The 13,467-nt window shown below is 43.0% G+C and overlaps 1 protein-coding gene across 1 annotated transcript in view; it reads right to left on the bottom strand.

Moving 5' to 3' along the window:
• The window catches only part of LOC109879687 (neurabin-2-like), a 43,725-nt gene extending 40,058 nt beyond the window's left edge, over positions 1 to 3,667 (bottom strand). Inside the window, exons 1-2 of the mRNA XM_031835229.1 lie at positions 1,850 to 3,667; positions 1,585 to 1,817 (exon numbers count right to left, since the gene is read on the bottom strand). Of these exons, the coding sequence (XP_031691089.1) occupies positions 1,585 to 1,817; positions 1,850 to 3,047 (1,431 nt within the window). The 5' untranslated portion in view covers positions 3,048 to 3,667. The remainder of the gene's footprint in view (positions 1 to 1,584; positions 1,818 to 1,849) is intronic.
• Between the last annotated feature and the right edge of the window lie 9,800 nt (positions 3,668 to 13,467).

Here is a 13,467-nt window from a genome sequence, read left to right as displayed (position 1 = left end):
GGACTGGTTGTAAAGATGGAGACATGAAATATGTGGTAGGGCCACACTACATAAGGACTGGTTGTAAAGATGGAGACATGAAATATGTGGTAGGGCCACACTACATAAGGACTGGTTGTAAAGATGGAGACATGAAATCTGTGGTAGGGCCACACTACATAAGGACTGGTTGTAAAGATGGAGACATATGAAATATGTGGTAGGGCCACACTACATAAGGACTGGTTGTAAAGATGGAGACATGAAATCTGTGGTAGGGCCACACTACATAAGGACTGGTTGTAAAGATGGAGACATGAAATCTGTGGTAGGGCCACACTACATAAGGACTGGTTGTAAAGATGGAGACATGAAATCTGTGGTAGGGCCACACTACATAAGGACTGGTTGTAAAGATGGAGACATGAAATCTGTGGTAGGGCCACACTACATAAGGACTGGTTGTAAAGATGGAGACATGAAATATGTGGTAGGGCCACACTACATAAGGACTGGTTGTAAAGATGGAGACATATGAAGTACTAAATATATTTGAATACAGCGCAAAGTTGTGTACTGTGTGTTTGTGTGTGTAAATGCATAGGTGTGTGGGTGTGTGTGAGTGTGTGGGAGTGAGTGAGTGGTTGTGTATGTATGTGTGTGTGTGTTTGTGTGTGTGTTTGTGTGTGTGTGTGTTTGTTTGTGTGCGCACGTGCGTGTGTGGATGTGTGCGAGTGAGTGGTTGTGTGTGTGTGTGTATGTATGGGTGTGTGTGTGCGTGTGGGTGGGTGGGTGGGTGTATGTATGTGTGTGGGTGGGTGGGTGTATGTATGTGTGTGTGTGTGTGTGTGTGTATGTATGTGTGTGTGTGTGTGTGTGTGTGTGTGTGTGTGTGTGTGTGTGTGTGTGTGTGTGTGTGTGTGTGTGTGTGTGTGTATGTATGCATGTATATGTATGTATGTATGTATGTATGTATGTATGTATGTATGTATGTATGTATGTATGTATGTATGTATGTATGTATGTATGTATGTATGTATGTATGTATGTATATATATGTATGTATGTATGTATGTATGTATGTATGTATGTATGTATGTGTATGTATGTGTGTGTGTATATGTATGTGTGTATATGTATGTATGTATGTATGTATGTGTGTGTATATGTATGTGTGTGTATATGTATGTATGTATGTGTGTGTATATGTATGTATGTATGTGTATATGTATGTATGTATGTGTATATGTATGTGTATATGTATGTGTATATGTATGTATGTATGTGTATATGTATGTATGTATGTATGTATGTATGTATGTATGTATGTATGTATGTATGCATGTATATGTGTATGTATGTATGCGTGTGTATATGTATGTATGTATATATGTATGTATGTATGTATGTATGTATGTATGTATGTATGTATGTATGTATGTATGTATGTATGTATGTATGTATGTATGTGTGTGTATGTATGTATGCGTGTGTATATGTATGTATGTATGTATGTATGTATGTATGTATGTATGTATGTATGTATGTATGTATGTGTGTGTATGTGTGGGTGTTTATTCTACAATAAGGTAAGTGTGAACTCACCTTGATAGGCCCCGTGCTGAAGCAGATCTTCCGGCTGGGTGGAGGGTCCTCCTCTTCAGGCAGCCCAGGTTTCTCATGACAGCTGGACTCGGGCTCGTATGGCTCATCTTCATCCTCCTCCTCTTCCTGCTGGCTCCCTCCAGAGTCCTCCCCCACTGCGCTGTAAATTCTGATAGTCACCTGTTCACCCCCTGACTGATCCTCCTTTACAGTCTTCTCTTCCCCCTCCTCTGCTGTACCCCCTGGCCAATTTCTCCATCTCCACCCTGTCTCCCCCTCTCACTGCTAGTGCCCTTGGGAGAGGTCTCCCTTACCTGGGCCTCTCTCTCTGTACTGTTCTCACCATTCTCCAGAGAGGAGTGGTGGATGTCAGATTTAACTATGGTGCTGCTGGGCTCCAGGTCGCCAGAACGATCCTCAGATTGGCCCTCCATTTTGGCCTGGGACCCAGAGTCTGGCCCAGTCTTATCCCGGCCTTCTCTGGGCTCAGGGAGTGTGGGGCCACTGTGGCCTCCATTCTGCCCTCCGCTTTGGCCATCGGAGGTGGAGGAGGATGAGGCCCTGAGGCTTCTGGGAGGACCATCCTGGTCCCTCTGGCTGCGGCCCCAACCACCTTCCTCCTCCTGGCTGGTTGGTGGGAGGGCAGAAGCCCGGTTCGCCCTCTTAGAGATGATTTTAGAGTTGAGCTGCACCCCCACCTTGGTGCTGACCCCCCGGGAGGGCAGCGGAGGTGTGGAGGAGAGGCGATGCAGGTTGTTGCGGAGCTCTGAGGCCCGTTCGAAGACAGCGCTGAGCTGGGAGACGGTGGGGGACACGGCCTCGGTGGTGTCCAGGCTGTCCAGGGACTCTGTGCTGCCATTGAACCGCGCCACCATGTCCAGCCTGCCATCCTGGATGCCCAGGCCCGAGCTCTGCTCTGTCTTCAGCAGGACCCGGTTGGTGGCAGCAGCCTGCTTCTCCCGCTCCAGCTGCTGGGCCGCCTTCTGTTGTTCCAAAATCTTCCGTGTCCCCTGCAACTTGGAGTAGCTGGGTGAAGAAGCTTGGAGAGCCTGCCCATTCTCCGCTTTGGCATTAGGGTCAAACCGGTTAACCCGCTCTGAAACAGTGGATCCCAGCTTCAGCAAGGCGCTGTGGTCCACATTCTCATTCAGGCTACCGGCTCTGGGGAGGGAGAGACGCACTCTCTCAGTAGTCTTCTCTGGGTCCTCCCCTCCCTCCAGGCAGGGAGATGTGCTCCCTGGGCCTTGCATCTGCTGAAACATGTTCTTGATACGGTGCACATTGGAGCCATAACTCCTGCGGCCGCGGGGGCCTTCCTGCATATGATCGCCTTTTGCAGCATTGTCCTTGGCAGGCCTCAGCGCCTGCATCCCCGCCTCGTATGCGTTCCGGTGCGGGGATGGGCTCCTCAACGTCGAACCGGAGCCGGTGCTTTTGGAAGATGAGGAATCGGTCTTCATCATGATCAGTCAAGCATCACAACCGCTGCTCAGCAACGACATATTTTTCTTTCCTTTCCTCGGTTGTCAGCACAAATTGATCCGTTCTCACTGACAGTCAATTATGTTGGGGAGACGGTGAGCCTGTGTGCCGTGCCGACTAGAATTGAATAGCAGAAGAGAATTTTTAAAACGACGGTATTGTTTTAGGCTGCGTGCATCCAGTGTTTTCCTATGGAAATTGAAAACGATACATTCGTCATTAAAACGCCAACCTGACCAAAAACCCGGATAAAATGCACTGGTTACAAAAACAGAAAACTGGAACAGTAACCTCATGAACGCTGGATTTTCCACTGACGAAAGATTTATTCCGTTTAATCCCTTTTCACCAGCAGCAGCATCATTTTGATCTCTTGATTTTCTGAGCTGCTGATTTATGCCACTGTGTCCTCTTCGCTCGCGTTAAACGGTCCGTGCTATCCGGGTTCCTTGGGACGTCCCACCTCTGGAATTACCCCGTTGACATTTTAAATGGTTAGGTAAGGGTTATGGTTAAATTATGGTTTAGGGTATGGACGTCTCAAGGATCCCGTATATCACTTACCCACGTTAACGCTGCTGGGGATCGGGCGCAACGGGGTCATAGCGCCGGTCGTGTTCGCAGGTCCTCTACGTATTAATTCCTACACCTGGAATATAAACCTAGTGATAATCAACATATTTGTGAGGCCTACTTCATGCACACTTTTTATATCATTACAATTGTGATATCAAGTAGACGAGCCAAATAAACAAATCTACTTTATTCTAAAAATTAGGGCACTTTAGGACTCTGAAGAACCCGAGTGCGTCAGATTACGGTGTCCGTTTAATATCGTCGCATCCTGCAACCACTACCTGTCTGGCCTACAAGTTTGATAATACAATGTTATACAATGTTTTAGCAGTGAGAGACATTGTGACATTCTTGTGAGGGTGTAGGGTAGAATATTTCCTCAGCTTCACTATAAAACCTACCATGTTGGTTTGTAGGCTCTTCAATTGTAGGCTGTCGCCTAGTCTGGTTCTGCATCTCATGCGCTCCATACCGTGTCCGTCCAATGCGTTCTCTAGCTACGAATAAAGACTAAATGAGCTATATCTCAGAATATGTAGGCAGTTAAGGTTTAACATAACGATCGGAAAAAAATATAACAATATAAAATCACAGTGATGGGGCAGACATTTTGATCAAGAGAAACCTTTAGAAAATATGCACTTTTTCTAACATTAAACATACAAATATGTATTTTACAGTTATAAAGGAAGGTGAATTCTTAGTCGTTTTATAAATTGATTATAATATATTTACAAAAAATAGAAGTCATTTCAAGCCTTATTCATGCAGTTTAGTTGAATAGGAAAGACATGAGTACCTGAGTTTGGGTCCTAAAATATGAGATTTTCTCTCTCAAAGTGAGATTTGAACCTTTCTTGGAGTATGCTTTGCTTGTGTTTCAGATTATTTTGTTCCCATTAGATAATGACATGGTAAATCATTTGAGACATTTTGAAGTGACTTTTATTGTAAATAAGAATATATGTTTCTAAACACTAATACATTCATGTGGATGCTAATGAGTGAGAAGGTTAGATGCACAAATGTCATACCCCTGCAAAAATGCTAACCTCCCTTGTTATTGTTAATGTTTAGATGTAATCACAGCTCAAAACAAGATGGCAGACGGGGCAGGCTGATTTATTTTAGTCAATGACAACAAGTTGATTTTTACTTACATTGATCATTTATCCTATATATATATATATATATATATCAAATTATGATTCGTCTTTTACAATAGATATTTTAGAGAACTTACTATAAAACTATTTAATCACTGGTAAGAACAATAGTGCTGCCAGTATATATGCTGATGTCGGATGACAGCAGTTTGTGAAATCACTGTAAATATAATTTCAGCAGCTATGTCAAGTGTATTGTTGTATGCCATGAGGCTGAGTAGTGGTGTGGACACGGTGTTCAAGTGCAAATCAGTTCACTGCCCAAGTTCCATGTTATTTGTAACCTCATGTAAATGTAACCTAGTGATATCCTTTGGTGCTTGTGTTCCTATCTACTTGTACACAGTATTATGCCCATGTGGCAGCGGTTTGTGTTCCAGTTGCAGAGAAAGACAGTCCAGAATGAATTTGAACCCTTCCTGAAACACTATGGTAAGGCGGAGATTAAGTCACCTTTAAAAACAGCAGAACCTGAAGTTTGTGATTGACCAATAGCAACAGCGTAATGCATTCCAAATGAACAGATAAATGTTAATTGTAATTTCTTCACATTTTTTCATTTAAAGCATCATTACATGCATAGGTGTGTCACAAATGACATTCATGCAGCAGTCTGCAGTGATCATCATTTACATAACATTTGAATCATTTAGCAGACACTTGCATCTAGAACAATTTACAGCACATTGGTAAGTGTCTAAACTCTCACTCTCCCATTCTGAAAAGCAGAGTGGGTCTACAATGATCCCATGCTGTTTATGTGCAACATGCAGTCCTTCCCAGCTGGCTTCATTTTACCCAGACGCACTCCATGATAACGGCTTCCTCTACTGGTCCAGGGAGAGAGTATGATAGCAGTACACAGTACCAACTCATCAACTAGGGGCCCCATTTAGCACCTTATTCCCTACATAGTGCACTACTTTTGACCGTAGCCAAGCTGAGGAATAGGGTGCCATTTGGGACACAGACGCTGTCATGAGGATTTAATTTAAAACTTAACTCAGTTGAAATATGATTCTGCACTGAAACATATTTGAAGCATGAATTGCATAAAGGATATTTCTGGGCACAGTTTGGAGCCTGTAACAGTGTAAGGGTAAAACATCTCTCCATTTCAGATCACAGTGACTAACAAACAGAGCTATGACACATTCAGAGGCAGACGGTTCATAATGATTGACCTTCCAGGTATTTGTATTTATTATGGATCCCCATTAGTTCCTGCCAGGGCAGTAGCTCCTCTTCCTGCAGCTACTCTTCCTGCAGCTACTCTTCCTGCAGCTCCTCTTCCTGCAGCTCCTCTTCCTGCAGCTACTCTTCCTGCAGCTCCTCTTCCTGCAGCGACTCTTCCTGCAGCTACTCTTCCTGCAGCTACTTTTCCTGCAGCTCCTCTTCCTGCAGCTCCTCTTCCTGCAGCTCCTCTTCCTGCAGCTACTCTTCCTGCAGCTACTCTTCCTGCAGCTACTCTTCCTGCAGCTACTCTTCCTGGGGTCCAGCAAAATGAAGGCAGTTATACAATTTTAAAAACATTACAATATATTCATAACAGATTTCACAACACACTAAGTGTGTGCCCCCAGGCCCCTACAGCAGTACCACATAGCTACATCACAAAATCCATGTGTACGTGTGTGTATAGTGCGTATGTTATCATGTGTGTATGCGCCTATGTTTGTGTTGCTTCACAGTTTCCGCTGTTCCATAAAAAATATATCTGATTCTACTGCTTGCATTAGTTTTCTTGATGTGGAATAGAGTTCCATGTAGTACTGTGCACCTCCCATAGTCTGTTCTAGACTTGGGGACTGTGAAGACACCTCTGGTGGTATGTCTTGTGGGGTATACATGGGTGTCTGAGCTGTGTGCTAGTTGTTTAAACAGACAGCTTGGTGTTAACATGTCAATACCTCTCACAAATACAAGTAGTGATGAAGTCACTCTCCTCCACTTTGAGCCAGGAGAGATTGACATGCATATTGTTAATGGTTGCTGTGTACATCCAAGGGCCAAACGTGCAGCCCTGTTCTGGGCCAGTTGCAATTTAGTCACTTTGTGGCACCTGACCACACGACTGAACAGTAGTCCAGGTGCGACTAAACTAGGGCCTGTAGGACCTGCCTTGTTGATAGTGCTGTTAAGGTAGAGCAGTGCTTTATGGACAGACTGCTCCCCATCTTAGCTACTACTGCATCAATATGTTTTGACCATGAAAGTTTACAATCCAGGGTTACTCCAAGCAGTTTAGTCACCTCAACTTGCACAGTATTTATTACAATATTTAGTTGAGGTTTAGGGTTTTGTGAATGATTTCTCCCAAATACAAATGCTTTTAGTTTGTAAAATTTAGGACGATCTTATTCCTTGCCACCCATTATGAAACTGCAGCTCTTTGAATGTTGCCACCATTTCAATCGCTGTAGTTGCTGATGTGTATAGTGGAGTCATCCGCATACAGACACACTGGCTTTACTCAAAGCTAGTGGCATGTTGTTAGTAAAGATTAAAAGAGGCCTACACAGTTGGCTAGGGGAATTCCTGATTCTACCTGGATGTTGGAGAGGCTTCCATTAAATAACAACCTCTGTGTTCTGTTAGACAGGTAACTCTTTATCCACAACATAGCAGCCATAACACAATTTTCCAACAGCAGACTATGTCAAAAGCCGCACTGAAGTCTAACAAAACAGACCAACATCTTTTTATCAATTTCGCTCAGACAATCAGTCATTTGTGTAAGTGTTGTGCTTCTTGAATGTCCTTCCCTAGAAGCGTGCTGAAAGTCAGTTGTCAATTTTGTTTACTGTAAAATAGCATTGTAACTGGTCAAACCATTTTTTCTAAAACTACTAAGGGTTGGTAACAGGCTGATGAGGCTATGAGCCAATAAATGGGTCTTTACTATTTAGGTAGCGGTATGAATTCGGTAATGGGAGAGTATTGCGTCTAAACCATGTAAATAGTGGCTGCATCGAAATTGGCACTACCTTTGAACAAGGTGCCAAATGGCACCCTATTCCCTTTATAGTGCACTGCTTTTGATCAGAGCCCTATGGGCTCGAGTCAAAAGTAAGGCATTAAAGTAGTGACATTTCAGATTCACTCAGTGACAGTAGTGAATATTTGTTTATTTATTTCTCCCACTGGCCTTGATTTCAGAAAAAAGAAAGCCCTACCAGGCTGAGACTCACTACAGTAGCTCAACCTGGTGGCCCAGCAGGGAGTAGTCTACTGTTACTACTAGTGGAGACTCACTACAGTAGCTCAACCTGGTGGCCCAGCAGGGAGTAGTCTACTGTTACTACTAGTAGAGACTCAATACAGTAGACCAACCTGGTGGCCCAGGAGGGAGTAGTCTACTGTTACTACTAGTAGAGACTCAATACAGTAGATCAACCTGGTGGCCCAGCAGGGAGTAGTCTACTGTTACTACTAGTAGAGACTCAATACAGTAGACCAACCTGGTGGCCCAGCAGGGAGTAGTCTACTGTTACTACTAGTAGAGACCCAATACAGTAGACCAACCTGGTGGCCCAGCAGGGAGTAGTCTACTGTTACTACTAGTAGAGACCCAATACAGTAGATCAACCTGGTGGCCCAGCAGGGAGTAGTCTACTGTTACTACTAGTAGAGACTCAATACAGTAGCTCAACCTGGCCCTAAACTGGTGGTCTGGTTTGTTTGGGCTTTAGCCAACTCGTTTGTCAAAATATGTTGCTACAGCACATATGGGACCCGGCTAGCGCAACTCCACATAGAACACATACTGCTTATGAGAGCGAGGGAGAGATCTGGCAAACAAACATTCTGGCTAAAAATGATTGAATCAGATATAGAACCCATTGCCCTTCATGTTTGTGAGGTCTGGGGTCCGCTCACCAACCAAGAATTTATAAAATAGGACAAACACCAAATTGAGACTCTGTACAACGTAAAACACCAAATAATGAATACCGGACCACTGTGACTGACCCAAACTTAAGGAAAGCTTTGACTATGTACAGACTCAGGTGAGCATAGCCTTGCTATTGAGAGAGGCCGCCGTAGGCGGACCTGGCTCTCAAGAGAAGATTGGTGGCAGTGTGCACATAGCCTAAGGTGGAAACTAAACTGCACTTCCTAACCTCCTGCCCAATGTATGACCAGAGACACGTTTCCCTCAGATTACACAGATCCACAAAGAATTAGAAAACAAACCCAATTTTGAAAAACTCCCATATCTACTGGGTGAAATATCAGTGCCATCACAGCAGCAACATGTGACCTTTTGCCACAAGAAAAAGAGCAAACAGTGAAGAACTACATTTTAAATACAACCCATGTTTATTTATTTTCCGTTTTTGCACATTGTTACAACACTATATAGACATATGACATGTTAACATGTGTTTCCCATGCCAATAAAGCCATTGAGAGAGAGAGCGAAATAGATAATAATATTCAACTTGGATTATGATATTTGGTCTATACCACCACCTAGTGGATCAACTTCAAAGTGTACCAGTAAATTCCAAGTCAGGTATACAGTGCATTCAGACCCCCGGACTTTCACATTTTGCTACGTTACATCCTTATTCTAAAATAGATTAAATATATCAAATCAAATTTATTTATATAGCCCTTCGTACATCAGCTGATATGTCAAAGTGCTGTACAGAAACCCAGCCTAAAACCCCAAACAGCAAGCAATGCAGGTGTAGAAGCACGGTGGCTAGGAAAAACTCCCTAGAAAGGCCAATACCTAGGAAGAAACCTAGAGAGGAACCAGGCTATGTGGGGTGGCCAGTCCTCTTCTGGCTGTGCCGGGTGGAGATTATAACAGAACATGGCCAAGATGTTCAAATGTTCATAAATGACCAGCATGGTCGAATAACAATAAGGCAGAACAGTTGAAACTGGAGCAGCAGCATAGTCAGGTGGAAGTTGAAACTGGAGCAGCAGCATGGCCAGGTGGACTGGGGACAGCAAGGAGTCATCATGTCAGGTAGTCCTGGGGCATGGTCCTAGGGCTCAGGTCAGTTGAAACTGGAACAGCAGCATGGCCAGGTGGACTGGGGACAGCAAGGAGTCATCATGTCAGGTAGTCCTGGGGCATGGTCCTAGGGCTCAGGTCCTCCGAGAGAGAGAAAGAAAGAGAGAAGGAGAGAATTAGAGAACGCACACTTAGATTCACACAGGACACCGAATAGGACAGGAGAAGTACTCCAGATATAACAAACTGACCCCAGCCCCCCGACACATATACTACTATATATAATATATTTTCCCTCATCTATACACAATAACCCATCATAACAAAGCAAAAACTTACACATTTATTTAAAATAAATACAACTGAAAATCAAATTTATTCAGACCCTTTACTCAGTACTTTGTTGAAACACCTTTGGCAGTGATTACAGGCTCGAGTCTTGTTGGGTATGGCGCTACAAGCTTGGCTCACCTGTATTTCAGGAGTTTCTCCCATTCTCTGCAGATCCTCTCAAGCTCTGTCATGTTGGATGGGGAGGGTCGCTACACAGATATTTGCAGGTCTCTCCAGAGATGTTCAAGTCCAGACTCTGGCTGGGCCACTCAAGAACATTCAGACTTGTCCTGAAGCAACTCCTGCGTTGTCTTGGCAGTGTGCTTAGGGTTGTTGTCCTGTTGGAAGGTGAACCGTCGCCCCAGTCTGAGGTCCTGAGCAGGTTTTCATCAAGGATCTCTGTACTTTGCACCATTCCTCCATTTAAGAATGATGTGGGCCACTGTGTTCTTGGGGACCTTCAATGCTGCATAAATATATTGGTACCCTTCCCCAACTCTGTGCCATGACACAATCCTGTCTCTGCGTCCTCAGACAATTCCTTCAATCTCATGGCTTGGTTTTTGTTCTGACATGCATTATCAACTGTGGGACCTTATATAAACAGGTGTGTGCCTTTCCAAATTCGTACATCAGCTGATATCTCAAAGTGCTGTACAGAAACCCAGCCTAAAACCCCAAACAGCAAGCAATGCAGGTGTAGAAGCACGGTGGCTAGGAAAAACTCTCTAGAAAGGCCAATACCTAGGAAGAAACCTAGAGAGGAACCAGGCTATGTGGGGTGGCCAGTCCTCTTCTGGCTGTGCCGGGTGGAGATTATAACAGAACATGGCCAAGATGTTCAAATGTTCATAAATGACCAGCATGGTCGAATAATAATAAGGCAGAACAGTTGAAACTGGAGCAGCAGCACAGTCAGGTGGAAGTTGAAACTGGAGCAGCAGCTCCATACAGACATTTTAAAAAAAAACTGTTTTCGCTTTGCAATTATAGGGTTTTGTGTGTAGATTGATGAGGAAAACATTTAATTGAATCAATATTAGAATAAGGCTGTTAGGCTCCACTATTCCCTCTCACATGGTCACAAACAGTGTCTGCGCATGTGAATGCGTTCGCTTCAGCGTGGTAGTCATGGCACCAAACAGCTGAGGTTGATCCTTGACCTCAACATTCTTATGAGGGAATTAATCCCCATTTTATGCACTTTTCTCTCTATGCATATTCTAACGCAATGAAACGATGAATAAAGTCATGCGAACCTGCCGGTTCCAAGAGGGAAAATCATCTACTTTACTTTTTCCTATAGAAATAACACAATTCTCCATGCACTGTAATTTACAACTTGTTTAGAGCTATTGATAAGAGCTAGGTAAATGAGTAGGGAATTGTAAATATAAATGACAATTATTTTTAAAATCTATTTTACCTTATAATCGCTGGAGACAAATGTGAAACCAGTCATATGGTAACAAAACTGAAGCATATCAACATATCAACTTTCCCATCGTAAAGTTGATGAAATGCTGTGCCATTGTGTATGATTTCAATTGTACAGCGCTTTAACTTGCAGTGTTGGGCACTCTCGAGCGTCTTAATTATAAGCTACCCCTACTTTCTCCGTTTCCTGTTTCTATCATGTTAAATATTAGCCACTATCATTATCGACTGTCAGTAGACTTAATGACCACACATACTCAACTACCAATTCACTGTTCGTTCCCGTCAGATGATGTAGCCTACATTATCATTCCATTTAATTACATTGTGATTTTTACCTTCATTTGCATCCTCTGTAAACGCCGTCACGGCCATGTGGTTGTTGCTGAGGACCATTAGTAACACATGATAATTTAAAAAATGACATGTAGTCTAACTGAATGTTATAAAGCAGAGTGGAGACCAAGCCTTAACCGACCCGACGAATGGCGTACTACTTGTCTGTGTCATCACACAGTCCCATGAATAGTGCAGGCAATAGACCAGGGTATAGCCTACTATTGTACACTATTCTCCCATAATAATTATTTTACACTTATCTTCCAACATTAACATGGGTTAAAGAACTGAATGTGGCAATTTTCAGAATGAATCAAACCACCGTTTTTTTTCCTTTGGTGTGTAAAGGCTCTCCAGACCTGTTACTTTCCTAAATACCTGTTACCATAAATACTTTCCTAAACCTAATCATTGGTAGGCAAATAGCCTACACGTAGTGGTAGAATTTTTCTTATTTATATATATATATATATAATCCATGTTTTTTCTAAATAAAACCCCTAACTGACTCCATTGTTGTTTTAATGGTAATCTCGATCCCCAAATAGCCTGTGTAATAATTCTGTAATTACCAGGCAATAACATTTGTCCAGAGATGTCTTATTAATCAGAGGAGCGCTGCCAATAACGTGCCTAGTACTTAACATACTACTATCAAATAGAAGCAATTTAGGAACACCATTTTTAAAAAGCACAACAAATAAACTACTAATTACAGGGTAACCACACAGAGGCATCATTGACTTTTATCCACTTCATCCACGTCGTCTTCAGGAAGACAAATCCTCTTTAAAAAAAAGTAAAATAACAGGATAAAAACTCCGCGTGCCATCTGCGCTTCATTTTCAAATGAAAAATACGGAAGATCTATAAAAGGACATTGCAAATTTAGTAGAATTGCATCCACATAATCCACAAGTTTCAGCATGTCTTCTTTTTGTGACTGCATTTGTGGATGTGTAGCGCCAAGCCTGGTTTGGAGGATATCCTTCTGGAATGGAACTGGCCGGAAACAAAAACACGTAGACCTGCAGTGGGTAGACCTCACAGACCCGTGTGAGGTAGATAGACTGTAGCCCTCACTGTAGCCTAGTCTAATTCAGAACTGTTCCACCGAAAACCTCCAGAGTTCAGTACAAGGCTACATTACTAATTCTTGGATCCCAACAAAATGGTGATTTGGCTCAGAAGTCAACTCATATTTATTATTGCGCAATTACTGTGTCATTGGAAATTAGGAGCACTGGACATTTAGAAAATGATACGTTTTTTTCAACCAAACCAACTAGAAAGTTTGTACTATGTTTTGAGCTGCTACAATGTTGTGTTGCTGCCATGTTGTGTTGCTACCATGCTCTGTTTTTATGTGTTGCTGCCATGTTGTGTTGCTGCCATATTGTCTTGCTACCATGCTCTGTTTTTATGTGTTGCTGCCATGCTGTGTTGTTGTCTTATAGGTCTCTCTTCATGTAGTGTTGTGGTGTCTCTCTTGTCACGATGTGTGTTTTGTCCTAGATTTTATTTTCAATCCCAGCCCCCGTCCCGCAGGAGGCCTATTGCCTTTTGGTAGGCCATCAT

This window comes from Oncorhynchus kisutch, linkage group LG11, assembly GCF_002021735.2.
Source record: "Oncorhynchus kisutch isolate 150728-3 linkage group LG11, Okis_V2, whole genome shotgun sequence".
NCBI lineage: Eukaryota > Metazoa > Chordata > Actinopteri > Salmoniformes > Salmonidae > Oncorhynchus > Oncorhynchus kisutch.
Note: the sequence above shows the minus strand (reverse complement) of the source record. Positions and strands in the feature narration are given on the sequence as shown.